This window comes from Seriola dumerili, unplaced genomic scaffold (genome assembly GCF_002260705.1).
Source record: "Seriola dumerili isolate Sdu_G_001 unplaced genomic scaffold, Sdu_1.0 BDQW01000219.1, whole genome shotgun sequence".
In the NCBI taxonomy this organism is placed as follows: domain Eukaryota; kingdom Metazoa; phylum Chordata; class Actinopteri; order Carangiformes; family Carangidae; genus Seriola; species Seriola dumerili.
The window spans coordinates 5,026,347-5,041,923 of NW_019174474.1; the positions used below are offsets into that span (position 1 = coordinate 5,026,347).

Below are 15,577 nucleotides of genomic sequence, written 5' to 3' on the forward strand. Positions count from 1 at the left end.
TTATCAAATCTATAAAAATGGGAGAAAAAAAGACTGGAATATGACAGTTGTTCTGATAATCCTATCACTATCTCTCAACTAATTAATTTAACGGTTGATCTGCTCATGAATACTGGAAAGGACTCTGGGCCACAGTGCTTGCTTTAAATCACCACAGCGTGGTAGAAAATAACTTTCTCATTCTAGTTCAGGATTAATTAGTCCTAATCTTGGGGCGTTTCCAATGGAGATTTTATATAAAAGGCCAATACATCTTTGTCAGGAACAATCTATGTTAATTATATTAAAACTGGTGATTAGATTTTCCTCAGTTGTCTCCTTTATGACCATCAAGCAGACATCAGTCTTGGTCATTAGTTACACAATGTGTCCACTAGATGGAACCATTCACTGCTGAACAGTGTTGGAAGCTGCCATTAAATCCTCCCCCTAAATATAACCCCTATTCTCAAGTCCCTGCTCAGCTTTCCAGTTAGTTTTACGATAAATATTACAGTCCCCTTCCGCTCAAAAAATTACACTTTGGTTATTGTTTCTTTACATGGATGTTTGTTATTCACTGTGCAGAATGATGTCTGCACAGTTTGATACTAGAATGATGTATTTTTTATCTGCTTAAGGAGGAACATTTCTCTGTGCTCACCTTAAAAATCAGGTTAAGACATGTTTATATGAGCAGGGCAATGCAATGTGGAAATTTGAAACTTGTAGAACACATACTCTGGCAAATACACTTTTCACTAAAGTAGGAAACACGTCGTGTCCAGTAGTTAAAAATCTGAAGTAAAACATGTTTGCTTGGTTATAGATTATGGACTTTACATAGAGGAGTAACTGTTCTTTTAAAAAAAAAAAACGAAGTAATTTAACTTTTTGTCAAAAGAAATGGACAAATTATTAATGAGAACAAAGTATTTTATATACATCTGTGAATATATCTGAAGTTGGCAGGTTCTCCTGTTTACATTTACTAAAAATGTACTTCCAAACATGCCACTCACAACTTGGTTCATATGATGCAAATATATGTTGACGACAGATCTCTCTGATCCACAGACTTTTTGCTGCTCATGAATAAAAAAACTAAGACAAAGGCTTTAAGTGAAGCTGCTTTCTGTAGTGCTGGGCCCAGAGTGTGAAGTTCAGTGTCTCTAAACCCGAGAAGACAAACATTCTTCTAAACATCAAAAGCACAAGTGTGTTTCTAACAAATGCAGTTTAATATTTTAACTTGTTTAAACTTTCTGCTCTATTGTTTTGTAGAGTACAATTCATGTATGAAAGGCAATATGGTTCTCTCAAGTGATTTCAGAGAGCGACTACAACCCCCATTTAATCTATTGTCTCTATTCATTTTATCAAACGACATTTTAGCAAAAATTGTGCAGTAAAATTTCTCAGATGTGAATGTGACATTCATATATCTTGTTTTGTCAATCAAATATTCTCCTGTTAGAAACAAAAGAAGTTTCACGCACAAAAACAGACAGGAAAAAATGTGTTCCATAAGTTGCCATAGTTTCACCATAGCAACTCTTTTATTAGCAAAATCATGGATATTAGTCCACTAATGTCCCCATCCAATGGAAACAGAGGGTTGGGGGTCTAGGGGGGATATGTAACTTGAAACCATCACAGATCATAATCAATAACAGTGCACTTGTACCCAGCCACCTGTCTGTCTGTCTGTCTGTCTATGCACTGAACACAGATCTACATATGGTCCTACTGTCTGCTACAAGGCCGCCATTGGCATCCTCTTTTCAAAGCTTCTCTTTACTTCATGATTCAATCAGGAATGTTTCAGTTTGTAGCAGCGCACCAACAACGTGCGCTCATTAATTAGAGAGAGTAGCTTCTTTTTGGTCGCTTAGAAAAATAAAACTTTGAAAGAGGATGACAAGTAGAGGAATAAAGTCCCTTTGTTTTATATTGTGCACACACTGACACACAATCACTCACAATCACACAGGCTTTTGGCCTCAACCAAAACAAAGCTCCCACTCGCAGCACACATGCAAACCACACATCTAGAAAGGTTTACACACATCTCTCACAGTATGTCAGAGTCAGAGTGAATTGGTCGACTGAGTTACTTGGTCTTGCTTGATTTGTACAAGGAGGCAAAAATGATGTGACAATGTAATAATCCGAAAAAAAATAGATAATATGGACTACAGGGGGCTTGGGAAGAGTTGAATGGTAACATCTACATAAACCTAATATCTAAGTCAACAAAAAGAAAACACAGCAACTAAGGCATGCAAGGCACAAGCACCTACAAAGAAAAGACAAAAAGTGTTCATTCATGGACAAAAAAAAAATGTGAAGGCCCCCCTTTTTTTTATATAAAAATTAAAAATAATGATAAAGGTAAAACAAGCACATTTTAAAAACCGTGAAAAATCACCGGGCATAGACAGTTGTACAAATATTTTACACAAAACGTTTTTTCTACACACCGTCTTTAAAACTTTTAGAGATGAACATAAGTTAATAAGAGGTTAAAAGTGACATTCTCAGCAGGGTCCATGAAGATCCCTCCAATCAGACTCGCCTTGAATAAAGTCACTTGGTAAGTCGGCCACCAGGCTGCCTGAATACAAAAACAACACACCAGGATTAGAGGAGGAAAATGTGACAGAGCACACTTCATCCAGCTCGTCCCCTGAAGCAGCAGACGTTACCTTTAGAAAAGGCCGCAGTCCTTCAGGTTGTTCTTGATGATGACGTCAGTGACGGCATCGAACACAAACTGCACGTTCTTGGTGTCGGTGGCACAGGTGAAGTGGGTGTAGATCTCCTTGGTGTCCTTTCTCTTGTTCAGGTCTTCAAACTGGCACTGAATGTAGGCTGCAGCCTCCTCATAAGTGTTGGAGCCTAAGGGGGGGGGGGCGCAAAGATGACAAAATTAGGAGGGGAAAACCAACACCACACAAAAATTGCCAAATACAATATAGCCTGTTTTACTGCTAAACAAAACAAATAAATAAAACTGTAGACTATATAAAGCCTGATTTTGCCAATTGATAATAATATTTTATTTAATTTCAATTTAATTCAATCCAACACAACTGTTCTGCTACAAAGTTTACTTTTATGACACTTTTTATCAGTTTTATTTTTTGACACTGTCATAGAGGAGTTCATTCAATTATGTTTTAGCACTGTGGTCATAGTTAATGGAGGTGTTGTAGTGGACTGGATTATACTGTGTGGTGTTTCTAATATTCTGCCCCCACATAGGAAAACATTCCTCAATAAAATGTAGTCCAGTACAACATCTCCTCGAAAATGATTATAATTAAATCTAAACATTTCCAACACTGTCACCAAAACTGAACTTTATAAAGTTTGTAAAAGGTAGAATTTATAGCTTTTGCTTTATTAAAACTTGCAACCTTGCATAAGCTCGGACTTGTAAGGGCGTGTTCTTGTGAGTACCAATAATTAATGGTGAACCTGACAAAGGCATATTGTTTAAACATGAAGCAGCCCACACAGTTCAGGAGTAGAGCAGAGAGGACAATAAAGAAAGATCTTTGTGTCAGCTGTAGAGACTGCCACACCTTTGAGTGGCCACAAGAGGCAGACAGACTGATCGTTAAAAAATGGAAGAACAAATGTGAGCAAACATGTCCTGAACCTGCGGACCCGAGTCTAAACACCAAACAGCACTAAATACTAACTAGCTACAGCTAACTATTTTAAACTGCTATGTGTAGATTTTTTTTTTTTTTAATTTGTTGACATTGTATTAATGAAGACATTTTCAAGATTTAAGTTCCTGCAGACAGTTTTTACTAATAATCTCTTCACCGTCACTTAAAAACTCTAAATATACTTAGAAGAACTTAATGCTTTATATACAACATACAAAGTAAGTATTTTCATGTAAACACCTGAACTGCATACAAGTGGGTCTGTATATATCTTTCTCTCTCTCTCACCTGCATATTCTGGGTAGCAGATTGTGAGAGGGCTCTTTTTGATCTTCTCCTCAAACAGGTCTTTCTTGTTAAGGAAGAGGATGATGGAGGTGTCTGTGAACCACTTGTTGTTGCAGATGGAGTCGAACAGCTTCATGCTCTCGTGCATTCGATTCTGAATGAGTAGAGAGACGCACAATGATAACCATCCAGAGAAGCTGCACCAACTGAATTCAAAAAGCTGAGTAAAAAGGGAGATAATGAATCTTAGGGCGTGTTAAGGTCAGACAGGTCTTACCATCTCCTCATCCTCAGCCAGCACCAGGTCATAGTCACTCAAAGCCACACAGAAGATGATGGCGGTGACTCCCTCAAAACAATGGATCCACTTCTTCCTCTCTGATCTCTGTCCGCCTACATCAAACATTCTGCAGCAAGATCACAGAAACACACTGTTAAATAACTTTAAAAACAAACAACACGTTTACTCTTACATATGCAAGTCAACTCTGACACTCCTGTCAGTCATTGACACTCGTTCCACATTTCCCTGTAGCGATATTGTGTCCTCAGGCGAATCGTGGGAAATATGACTCAGACCCTGATGACCTCCACTGACGCTTTATTGAAGTGTGGATCATTTTAAAACAATATCCTCACTCTATGATCTTAATGTGATTCATGCAGCGGGAACTAGGGATGCCACAGCATGGAAATTTTCCCACTGGGTGATGAACAACACCAGTGTTACCAATTTCACAAGAAGAGACTCATGTCGGCTCAATATCTGTCGATTAGAAGTGTATCCTCCTTCAGACAAAGTTTGCAGATTGGCTCTTTGATGTTATCAGGTTCCCTTTTGGCATTGGGTTTAAAGCCAAAATACTGCAAAATAGGTGCTTTTGCTTTTCCCTTTATCATCAAATCCTCCACCACGGTCTAGTGGGTCGACTGTCCTCTCGTCAGGTGGTAAAACTCCGGCATATACAGCTGCCAGTGAGAAAAACACCAGACTTATTTTAATCACTGTACATCAGAGATTCAACTGTGGTGGTTGTACTCACTTGAAGTGCAGGTCCTTGAAAGTGAAGTGTGTTTCCACAATACCAGTAGTTTTGACTCTGGTCCTCAACACATCCTGTTGGGTGGGTACATAAGCCCCGTGGGATATCCTGTCCAAGTCATTTAGGTAGCTTTGGAAAGTAAAATGTCAAGAGACAGAAAGATAAGGATTGACACCAGGTACAAAAAAAAGAGAGAGAGACTTGCAAATTAAGACGGAAGAATAGGCGTTATTGTGTCAGTTACAGCCCACATTAGTTCCCATGTATGTGTCGGAGTGTCCTACTCACTATGCTGCAGAGTCATTGAGCTGGTACTCTCGGGAGCGGCTGAAGCAGGCCTGAACTCCTCCGTCTTTCCACAGCCGCTGGATGACGCCGGCCAGCTCGCCTGTCATGAAGCCCTCTTCTGCTGAACCCGCCAGGACGAACAGCTGCCGTGCATCATCCTGACGAGACAGAGCCCCTCCAATTTAAGTCATGATCCATAACTTTTTCATTTTTGTCAGTTTTTCATGCCAGCAAGGAAAGTATACACATTTTTTTTAGTTACCAACTGCTGACATTTTGTCAAAAATCTGAAGATAAAGAATGTTTACAGTAATTTTTTATGACGGTAAAACAACATACCATTTTAAGTGAAGCTTTGTGATGATACAGAGATGCCCCAAACTACAAATCATATTCTCCAAATGTAAGGGAACATGGTTATTTGGTACAGACACCAGCAAAGATCACATAACCATTATTTCTAGATTTTTATCAGTGAAAATAAATTAAAAAAATTCACAATTGCAGTATCTGTCAAGATAATCGCACCATGATTTTTTTTTTTTTTGCACATTGTTCACCTGTATGGTGCGTTTAATGTCAAAAACAATATTTATTGTATCAAAGCAAAATTACATTACAGTTGGTGTGAGTGTAACCCTAAATGACTGAATTTGGACCTAATCATGGACAGTCCTTTCTCATTAAATCACACTAAAAGATTTCCACCACTTACAAACAGCCCTGTCTGAGAGCAAATTAAGAGATGAATTAAAAATGACAAATTAGTGTGTCTGTTCTGGTTACTTTAGCCATGCCACTTTGCATAAAATTGGATTTCAAAAGCTGCACAGTGTCTTAAGCAGGTCAGTGGCCAAAAATTGATATCTGTAAGAGCAGAAAATCAGCAAAGAAAAGCTTTGGCTGTAAAATTGGTCACGATGACAGAGCCAGGGCAGTCACGCTGAGGCAATGACTAAGCCTCTTGTTATTCCAGGAAAAAGCAGATTTGAAAAATGAAACAGGAGTCTGTTTAGAATAAAGAAGAAACAAAATACTCAGCAGTCTCCACTGTATTAATTTGCAGTGCATGGTGATAATACAGTGTGCTTGTACAAAACACCAAACCAATATGCACATAGTCTCCAAACAAGACCAGGTCAAAACCTAGCATATGGCTGGACAGTGTCTGGTCAATGTACAAAACTGAAGAGCTACTTTAAAACTGATGTAAACATCTACTTTCGATGGAAAGTAGCTAAATCCTGGTGGAAAAGTGTTGCTAGATAACATAATACAGCAATTATAATATTCATGACATCATTGTGTTGTATTTGCATTCTGCCTAGTGTCAGCTGGTTTCAGCCCTTTATCAGTTTGCTTCTCTCCTACTCTCGGTGCTCACACATACAGTAGTTTAATGCAGTCAAAATTCACAATAAAGCCATTCTCATTTACCTGTTTTTCTGTTTCTGTTGTCAGACTACAGAACAAGTTTTAAATAGTGACTAAAACACAGCCCATTAAGGGTAGATGTTAAACAGCAGTCACTTCTGAGCCATTTCCAAACTGCTGCTAAAATCCTAATTTTATAACCACAACATTGTCTGACAAAAATCACCAAACACATAAGACAAAGACAAAGTTGGAAGAGAGTAAGTTGAAAGCAACAGAATATTTTCTCATTTTGTTTCTCACACAACGCACTGCCACCATCTGGGTAAGAAACTACTGCTCGGCCTCTCTGCCAGTCACTGAACAGAGTAGACACAGAGAGAAGTGTGGCTCTCACTCACGGGATAATACTGGCGACTCTCATCTATGGAAAGTAAGGTTGTCCAAAAAGTTGGTAGATTTCACGCTAGGTAATATTTTGGAAAAAAAAAAAAAAAAATCACTAAAAAGGAGTCTGAAAATGACAACTGTTGTGGATCAAACCACACCCACTGATGGCGCAGTAGAAACTGTTCATTCAATCACACAAGAGAAATAGCCAATGGAAAAAGTCCAATCACTCAGTCAACTGATGGTGTACCGAACTCAACTCTATCACTCACGGACATTTGGGGATTTAGCACTGGACCATGGCCAGTCTGGCCGAGAACAAGGAAAACAAATATTGTTGATTACTGTTAAACTCAATTCTGTTGACAGGCTGCTCTTTTGTACATGTACAAACAAGTAACCTACTAGTAAATGTCCTGGTCAGGCACATCAGGGTTAGTGTATAAATTGAAGGACCCATGGATAGTTCTCATTTCGGTAAACTTCAGCTTTGATGAAGTGCTTTGAATGTGATACTGAACCCCTACCACCTCTATCTGACCCGCTGCAGAGGAGGCAGAGAAAAGGAAACTGCCCAGTGGGGCTGGATGACATATAACAAAGTAGTTGTTGAACTTACAGCACTGAGCTATACATTAGCACAGAAATACAACCTGTGATAACACAAGAACAGCATAAATGTCAGCTTTGTTTTTCCTTCACTCACCGCTCTGGCTGGATCAGCAAAGTCAATCTTGAGGCGTCCCATAGCTCTGATAATGGCAATAATGGACTGGATGGTGTTGCTGTAGACCACGGCCTTGTACTGCTTACACTCCTCCTCTGAATAGCCCGCTTCATGGATGATCCTGGCACACAAACACATGACATTAGCAGTATTCTCCAAATAGCACGTTATGTTCATGAAACAGACGATGTGGTGCATACATAGTGAAGTGTGTCATTAGTTTTCTCTGTAGTCTGAGGGGGGTTAGTGGGAGTGAAACACTGCTGTGTTCTATGATCCTCTGAACAAACAGCACTTGAAGTGTTGCAGTCGTGCTTGATGTGTTGTGAAATGTGATGTTGCTCATCCACTTACTTCATCTGTTTAACAATTGTACTTTTCCCAGACTCTCCAGCACCTGAAACAGCACAGATAAGACAAAAATGTAATTACAGTCAATACAGTGACATGATATTTATTACTTACTTAAATCACAGATGTAGTATTCCCTAAAAGTCACCACAAGTTCATTGCTGACTAGTGTGATATAAATACACAACATACAAAGATAAAAAATAAAAAAATAAAAATTTCTTCAATCATGAAACTTGTCCTGGCCTCTCCTGTCATTAATTTAAATGCCATGTGAACAAATGTATACAGACTAAAAACCTGTCAGAAATAAATATGCAAATCCCAGTAAAATGATGCATTCATTTTTGTCAAAAGGTCCTGTTTTATTGCTCTGCCTCCAATTCAGTGACAGGTGACAAAAACCTGAGAGCAAAATACTCACTTAAAAACAGCAGGTCATTTTTATCGCACATCCATGTCTTTTAACAGATGATCTTTGTTAGCTTGGGCAACAGTTATTTCAAAATACATTGGTTGCATTTTCACAGAGGTTGCAATGATTTTGCAGTTGTCTGAATCAGTATTTTTATTCACTGTGCAGCCCTGCAGTCAAAACGCAACAATCACACCTAATCTTCTAAATCAATGGTTTATGATGTCATCTTAAATCTCACACCCAAAACAAAAGACAAGTATTTTACATTTTAAAATGCATTTTATTTCAAATTTTATTTACTTTAACCAGTGGCATGTCAGATGCTACACTGCAAGTTAATGCGGTGAAGAAGTGTCTAAGACCTGGTCTGGCCAGGTCACAGTGCAATTGGATTAATCAACTGGATCCTCTTGTCAATGAGATTATACAAAGCTTCCCTGGGTTGAAAACTCATGCTGCATCAGACTGACTGGATGGACTCACAGCTCTCAGATGCATCTCATATGAACCATTTGATTTATGTATCATCAATATACAACACTATGTGAGGTAGTATGACAGCATTGCAGCCTTAAAAAAAGGTCAGAGTTATGAAAACATACAATGGTGTAATTCTGACATCTGTTTAAATTAGCAAAACTGTGTTCGGTGCACAGTCTCTCATACAGTTCTCCTGCAGCTCCCTCTGAGATTCAGGGGTGTTTTCAGCTGAGCACACAACATTTTAATTACCTTACCTCTGCAGGGACTCACAATTCCCTGGTGAGGTGAACTGTTCATCAATTCATCCTACCATATGATAAACAGCCACACACCACAGACACAGAGCTAATATTTCCGCAAACATCACAACACACTTAAAATTAATTTCCAAACACATGTCATGCCTCACTGAGCATCTGAAATTGAAGGGCTTAATGGCTGGCAATTATGGCAAAAAGTGGAAAAAGTAAAATGGTTCAAGTTGGTCTCTGAGCTATGATGTTTAATAGGGCTACACTGGATGGACCAGGGAAAATACATTCCTCTCAGGCTACATGAGATGCAGATATCTTCCTAGCAAACAATAAACACTATGCAAGCATCTCTTGTGTGCCACTTTCTCTGCGACTGTACCATGAAAAACCCACTACACAGAAACACAGATCAATCTTTATGATTTGCATTCATGCAGTACAGTCTACATCTTAAGCAGTCCTCCCATTCAAAACACTTGTCTCAAGAGCATGTCATTTGCAGATTACTGCATTAATGCAAACACCCCCAGTGGTATGGCTGACAGAGCAGCAAACTGCAATATGCCTGTAGGGTAAAGCTGCCTCTCTCACTCAGAAACAAACACAAAAACACACACAGTATAAAATGTGGATGTGAAACACACCCATGTGTTCAAAGATATATGGTAATAGCCCCATCAGATGATAAATCCACAAACCAATCCCACATGTCTCATGCAGGTGCTTGTAGGAATCGTGACAGGAAAAACAAAAAAAAAACAAACAAAAACACACACACACACACACACACACACACACACACACACACACACACACACACACAACCATGAAAATTCAAATCAGTTCCATCTCAAATGACGCACACACATACAGGAACTGACTGCTGTGGCTGGGCATTGTACGGTGTGTCTGTGACTGTGGTGAAGTCACATGTCTGAAAATAAGTGGTGCCACAGACATACAGACCTGCTTGAGAAGGGATGAACTAAAATTTGCACAATACTGCTGCATCTTCTGAACAGCTTGTAGACTACATGACGCAGGCAGATGTCCAGTTAGCATGCATCTGTCGGTGTTGTGTGTATAGTTGCCACAGATATTGCTGTCAGCCAGGCTGAGTAGGTTGCTACGCAACCTCCAGGCCCTCTTTTCCTGACTTTAACAGCCAGCAGTGGTTATCGCTAATATGGAGAACTGAGAGGAGGCGTGGCAGCTTTCTTTGAAACAATGAAACAATTCTGATAAATCTGTGCGATGCACCACTGATACATGGATGTCAATCTGGATATCATCTGGAAGATTTATTTACTTTTTTTTTTTTTATATAACTATACAGTGTTGAATGTTGTCTTTTAACAGTTTGGATCGCATAGAGTATAAAATCACCATTACCCATACGCAAGATATCATTACATTATATATGAAGGGTGACGATTAAAAAGTGTTGTGTATGACTCGATTTGCAGATATGATGCATTTTAAAGTCTTTCTTCCAGGCCCGAAGTTAACAGAAACATTGAGACTAGTCGACCAGCATAGCTGGCATTGGCTCTACCACTAACAATCACTACAACTGCATTAAGTGATATTCCCAAAGACAACTTTTGCATAGTGACGATAGACATTCATTTCAAATCTGTTTTAAAAAGCATTAGCTAGTTTGTTCCAGTGTGGCAGATTGGTCGCGTGTATTTAAGAGAGTGAACCGGCCTAAAGTACGGTAATGTTTATTTTATGTGATAAAAGGCTGCGAAACAGGAAGATGGCTGTCTACTTTAATTAAAATCATAATAATGAAGGCAGTCTGCCACACTAACGATAGCAATCCAGACATTTCAGACTTGTTGATAGATACAATCGCATACTGAAGTTTATGCTTTCTGCTAGCTAACTAATCCGAGCTAGCGTTGGGGCGCTAACCTAGCTAAGCAGCTAATTGCTTAGCTAAATTAGCTCAGTGATTTAGCGGCCGGTTGCTGTGGGATTAAACTAATCTCACAGTGAACTGATAACTAGTTTATTGTCTTAGCCGATTTTAATTTGCCGACGGGAAAATACAGCACTCCAGCAGCTCCAACTTTTTTTTTTTTAGCTAACTGCGCCTCCGCCGTGCCATTCATATACAGGCGTGAAACGTCTCTAACTCTGCCGATTCTAACCGTAAAGTTATTTAGCGATAAAACTTTAACTCAGGAAAAACACAAACATGCTTTAATACACGTTGAATATAATTTTGCAGCAGACAGGACGAAGGACGGCCCATCCTCAGAAAACAGACCGACACCCTGTCCCTCCGTCCCTCCGTGTTTCTCTCACCGAGCAGCAGCAGCTTGACCTCCCGGGCCGCCTTCTCTCCGTCGTCCCGCAGGTTCCTGTCGATCATCTTGCTCCGCTCCTGCGCCGCCTTGTCGTCCGTGCTCAGAGTACATCCCATCTTCTTCTGCCCTGACCTCCGAATAAATAAATAAAAAAGGACGAAGACTATAACGCAACTTTAACTAGGAGTGCAGCAACATGCAAAGGCTACCGAGCTAGCATCCACTGAGGAGGAGGAGGAGGAGAAGGAGGAGGCAGTCGGTCTCTCCAGCACTTGCGATTCAAACACGCCCTTGCCCCGCACACAAGCTCCCAATCTCAGACCCAAGGCGTCGCTGATACTAGTTAACCACAAAACGCAGCTCTCAGGACGTCAGGCTCTCCTCTTGATAGCTAAATCATTCACGGAGAAAGAGGAGCAGGGAGGAGCAGACATCTACTCTGAGTCTTAAAATATTCGCTTCCTGTTCTTCTTTTAACATACCCGTGAACTGCGCATGCGTGAGAGAGCAACAAGCTTCTTTCAAAATTTTAATCCTCGTGCTGAGGTTGAGACCTGTCCACTGTCAAATCACATATTTGGTTGATTTTTGAAGTGAAAAGAAGTAAATGCAACCCTTGCAGAAAATTAGCCTTTCTCCTAATGTTATTGCACTGTTACATTTCATTTCATTAACTTAAAAACAGCTAGAAATTAAACAGAAGGCCCAATTGTGACATAGACAAGGCCTGGGCACCTTACCATTTGTAAAAACACTAATAACCTAATTGAATCGTTCTGACTTTTAAGGCAGGTCAGGAAATGTCATTAGGATAAATCAGCTGATTCAGATGATAACATTTCCAGAGCTGATAAATTCTATGATTCTTCAAACCTTGTGGTAATGCTCAACAACCAGGGGTTCCTCTAAGCAACTGACTGAGAATCTGATTCTTGTAAAGCAGGGGAGGGTTTGAATGATCTCTCACTCTCTGAGTGCTTCCACCTTGAAATTTCCACTGTCCAAAAACGTTGCAGTTGTGGCACAGGTTCTGATCTAATTAACAAATAAAGTGACTTACCTCCTCATTTTGATTTAGGATGTTATGATTTACGACACATCATTTTTCACAAATATTGTAATTTTTTACCCTGCCTAATTTCTGCGCCACCATAGTCATTTATGGACCAGTTCTTAATTTCATGTCAGATATTTACAGTTTACACTTACTGTACACTACACAGTGTTTTCCTGGCACATTGTAAAGCATTCTGGTGTGCAGACATTCAGGAGACGATTCAGGCAAATCAGCTGCAATTAGATTGTAACACGATTGTTTTATGTGAGAATGCAACACAAGTGGGAGAGAGAGAGAGATTAGCGCAACGCATACATCATCTGTGCTGTCACTGCTGATTTGCATTGCAAGCCTCTGTCATGAACTGCCAATGCTCAGTAACATGTTTGCATGAGCAGCTTATAAAGACTGCTCAAACAGCAACACTTTTAGTTCTGAAAGGCTTTGCTGTTTGAGAATCTAACGTCTCCAAAACAGAATATGTGAATATATAATATATCCTATATATATTTGAGTACAGCTGAAAGAGAACACACATTAGTTTTTTCTGCACCCTTTTTAATATTTACTGAACATTTCTTTAATTTCTTTGAATTCTAAATGACCACATTAATACTCAAGTTCAAGTGCAAAATGTCAAAAGGTTTCTTTGTCATTCCAATCATAAAAAATGCAGATGAAATTATGTATATAGTCTCTTCAGGATCAGGGTATAACAACAGACAAGACATAAAATAAGGAAAGTGTATGGATGCATTTTACTTCTTAGAGACGATTTGTTTTACAAAATATAAAAGTGGAGAAGTGTTGTATTTATCGAAGATAATCCAAAGTTAAAAAGTGCTTTACAATCAACACAAATTTTAAAGAAAACATTGCGCAGGAAAAAGAACGTGGCCAGAACAAACAACAATACAAACAGCAGTGAACTGAAACATGAATGTCAGAATTAACTCTTTAGAGATTTAAACAGCACTGGGTACAAATATCAGTTGCTCTCATGGGGAAGGCCTGCTGTCCTTTAGTGCTGATCTTCTCTGTCAGGTGATGGAAAGATAAACTGAGGCTCACAAATGAGGGTTACACCCTGTGGTCAATCTCTCTCCATGACCACATCCAGGAATTCAAATGACCGACGGATGATTGTGTGATTCAACCTTAAAAGCTCTGTCAAATCTGCACGGCTGAAATAAACAGAACATCAAAATGTAATTTCCAAATAATGTGAAATTTTATGCCTATTATATGGGTCATATCATTATTGCAAATTACTGTATGATTATGTTTATACATATGTGGTGCAAATATGGTGAAAAAAATAAATCTAAATTAGTCTCTTTTCATGTTGCAGAGCAGTGCCACACATAATGATAAGAATAAGTTTGACCTCAAGTGAACCATCATATTCTTAATGGTATTATGTATAAATGGCATGGAAAGGGTTGAGCTGCGGTCAGAATTCATCTCCTCACTTTGCATACAATTTCCATTGCAGACGGCCCCTGCAAGATGCAAACTAGTGTCATAATTTTTTTTCCAATCCACTCTAAGTGAACATGGAAAGATTTTCCTGTGCATGCACAACAAATGAGGAGAAGAGGCCATCAGGTAAATAGTTCAAAACCCTTTTCTAAAAACCGACAAAGCAAAATGGTGCAGTAAACTAGTCAGGGTTTGAAAGGAGGATGTATTATGATATTTTTAGTTTTTTTCTGACTCGGAGGGGTGGGGGCGCAGGGGGTAATATTGTTGCTATGACACAGCCATGAGATAGCACCCCAAGCAACGGGAAATGTTCTGAAGCTTTCAAGTGATCGAGCCTCACGAGTGTGAGTTGAATAGTGAAATGACAGAGCAGCTTGTCAGCACTCTGATGTTCATTATGTTCCACAGAGATCATGGCCTCCGAGTGGGACTTATTAATTAATGTGTGTGTGTGTGTGTGTGTGTGTGTGTGTGTGTGTGTGTAAGTGTAGTAGTAGTACAGGCCTCTATATCACTGTACAGATAGCTGCAAAACATTTACTACTCTTTATTATTCAATCTTTACTTCAGTACAGTTCATTCTGTGAGCCTCAAGCATCACATCACATTCTACATTCAAAAGATCAATGGTCAACCGATCACTCCTGAATAATTCCAGGACTGGAGCATAGTTCAGTAAACTGGCAGATATGACTTAGATTTCCACAACACCAGAAACTGGTCGTAGCATCAGCTGTGAAGTAGAAGTCATCATCCGGGAGTGATTGGATTGGCCAGCGGAGGATTAAGAAGGACATCACGGACCTGCCTTCAATTACATATTAAGTGACCCCCTACTTAGGTTGCATGATGACAACACAGTCATTTCCATGACAAGTGAGCCAACTCCATCAGCTGAGATGGGAGGGACGCAGTTGAAAGTGCTGAAAAAAAGCCTGTAAAAAGATTTTGAGTTATCATATTTTTTGACATTTGCTAGATGAATCACTGATTACAACTCTGTACCATATTTTTTCACATGTTAACCAAAAATCGGGATATCTGAATAACATAAAAACAGTATAAAGTGGCAGTGTTGGGAAGTATTGAAATACATGTGATTAAATTAGTAGGTGAAACTACATTTTGCAGTAGCTTTCTGGTAGTTCAGCTAAATTCATAGGTGCATAGTGATTGAAGTAGTTAAATGACCTTTTTGCCTTTTTTGTGTAGTTAACTACCGATATTAAGGACATAAAAGATTTTGGCTCATAAAAGAAAAGTAATGATTTTATATTTTTATTTTCCCATTGCTTCTCTACTATAATTGAACCCCTTTTGAGCAGCCCCGCCCCCTTTTTCTTTCATCCTGACCACTGTGAAGGCATGCCCAGGCAATGCATTTGTCATGTAGTCCACACCACACACTTAACCTTTGTGTAGTGCATGTGCAAAAGCCA

At 39.3% G+C, this 15,577-nt stretch overlaps 1 protein-coding gene across 1 annotated transcript; it reads right to left on the reverse strand.

Moving 5' to 3' along the window:
- Positions 1 to 1,497: 1,497 nt before the first annotated feature.
- On the reverse strand, positions 1,498 to 12,060 carry LOC111228491 (guanine nucleotide-binding protein G(i) subunit alpha-1). The gene is made up of 9 exons (XM_022754392.1): positions 11,595 to 12,060; positions 8,127 to 8,169; positions 7,752 to 7,893; positions 5,282 to 5,439; positions 4,994 to 5,122; positions 4,228 to 4,357; positions 3,951 to 4,104; positions 2,688 to 2,880; positions 1,498 to 2,596 (listed from the first exon to the last, which is right to left on the reverse strand). Exons 1-8 carry the CDS (start codon positions 11,710 to 11,712, stop codon positions 2,690 to 2,692), a joined length of 1,065 nt encoding a protein of 354 aa, XP_022610113.1. The 5' UTR covers positions 11,713 to 12,060; the 3' UTR covers positions 1,498 to 2,596; positions 2,688 to 2,689.
- Positions 12,061 to 15,577: the final 3,517 nt, after the last annotated feature.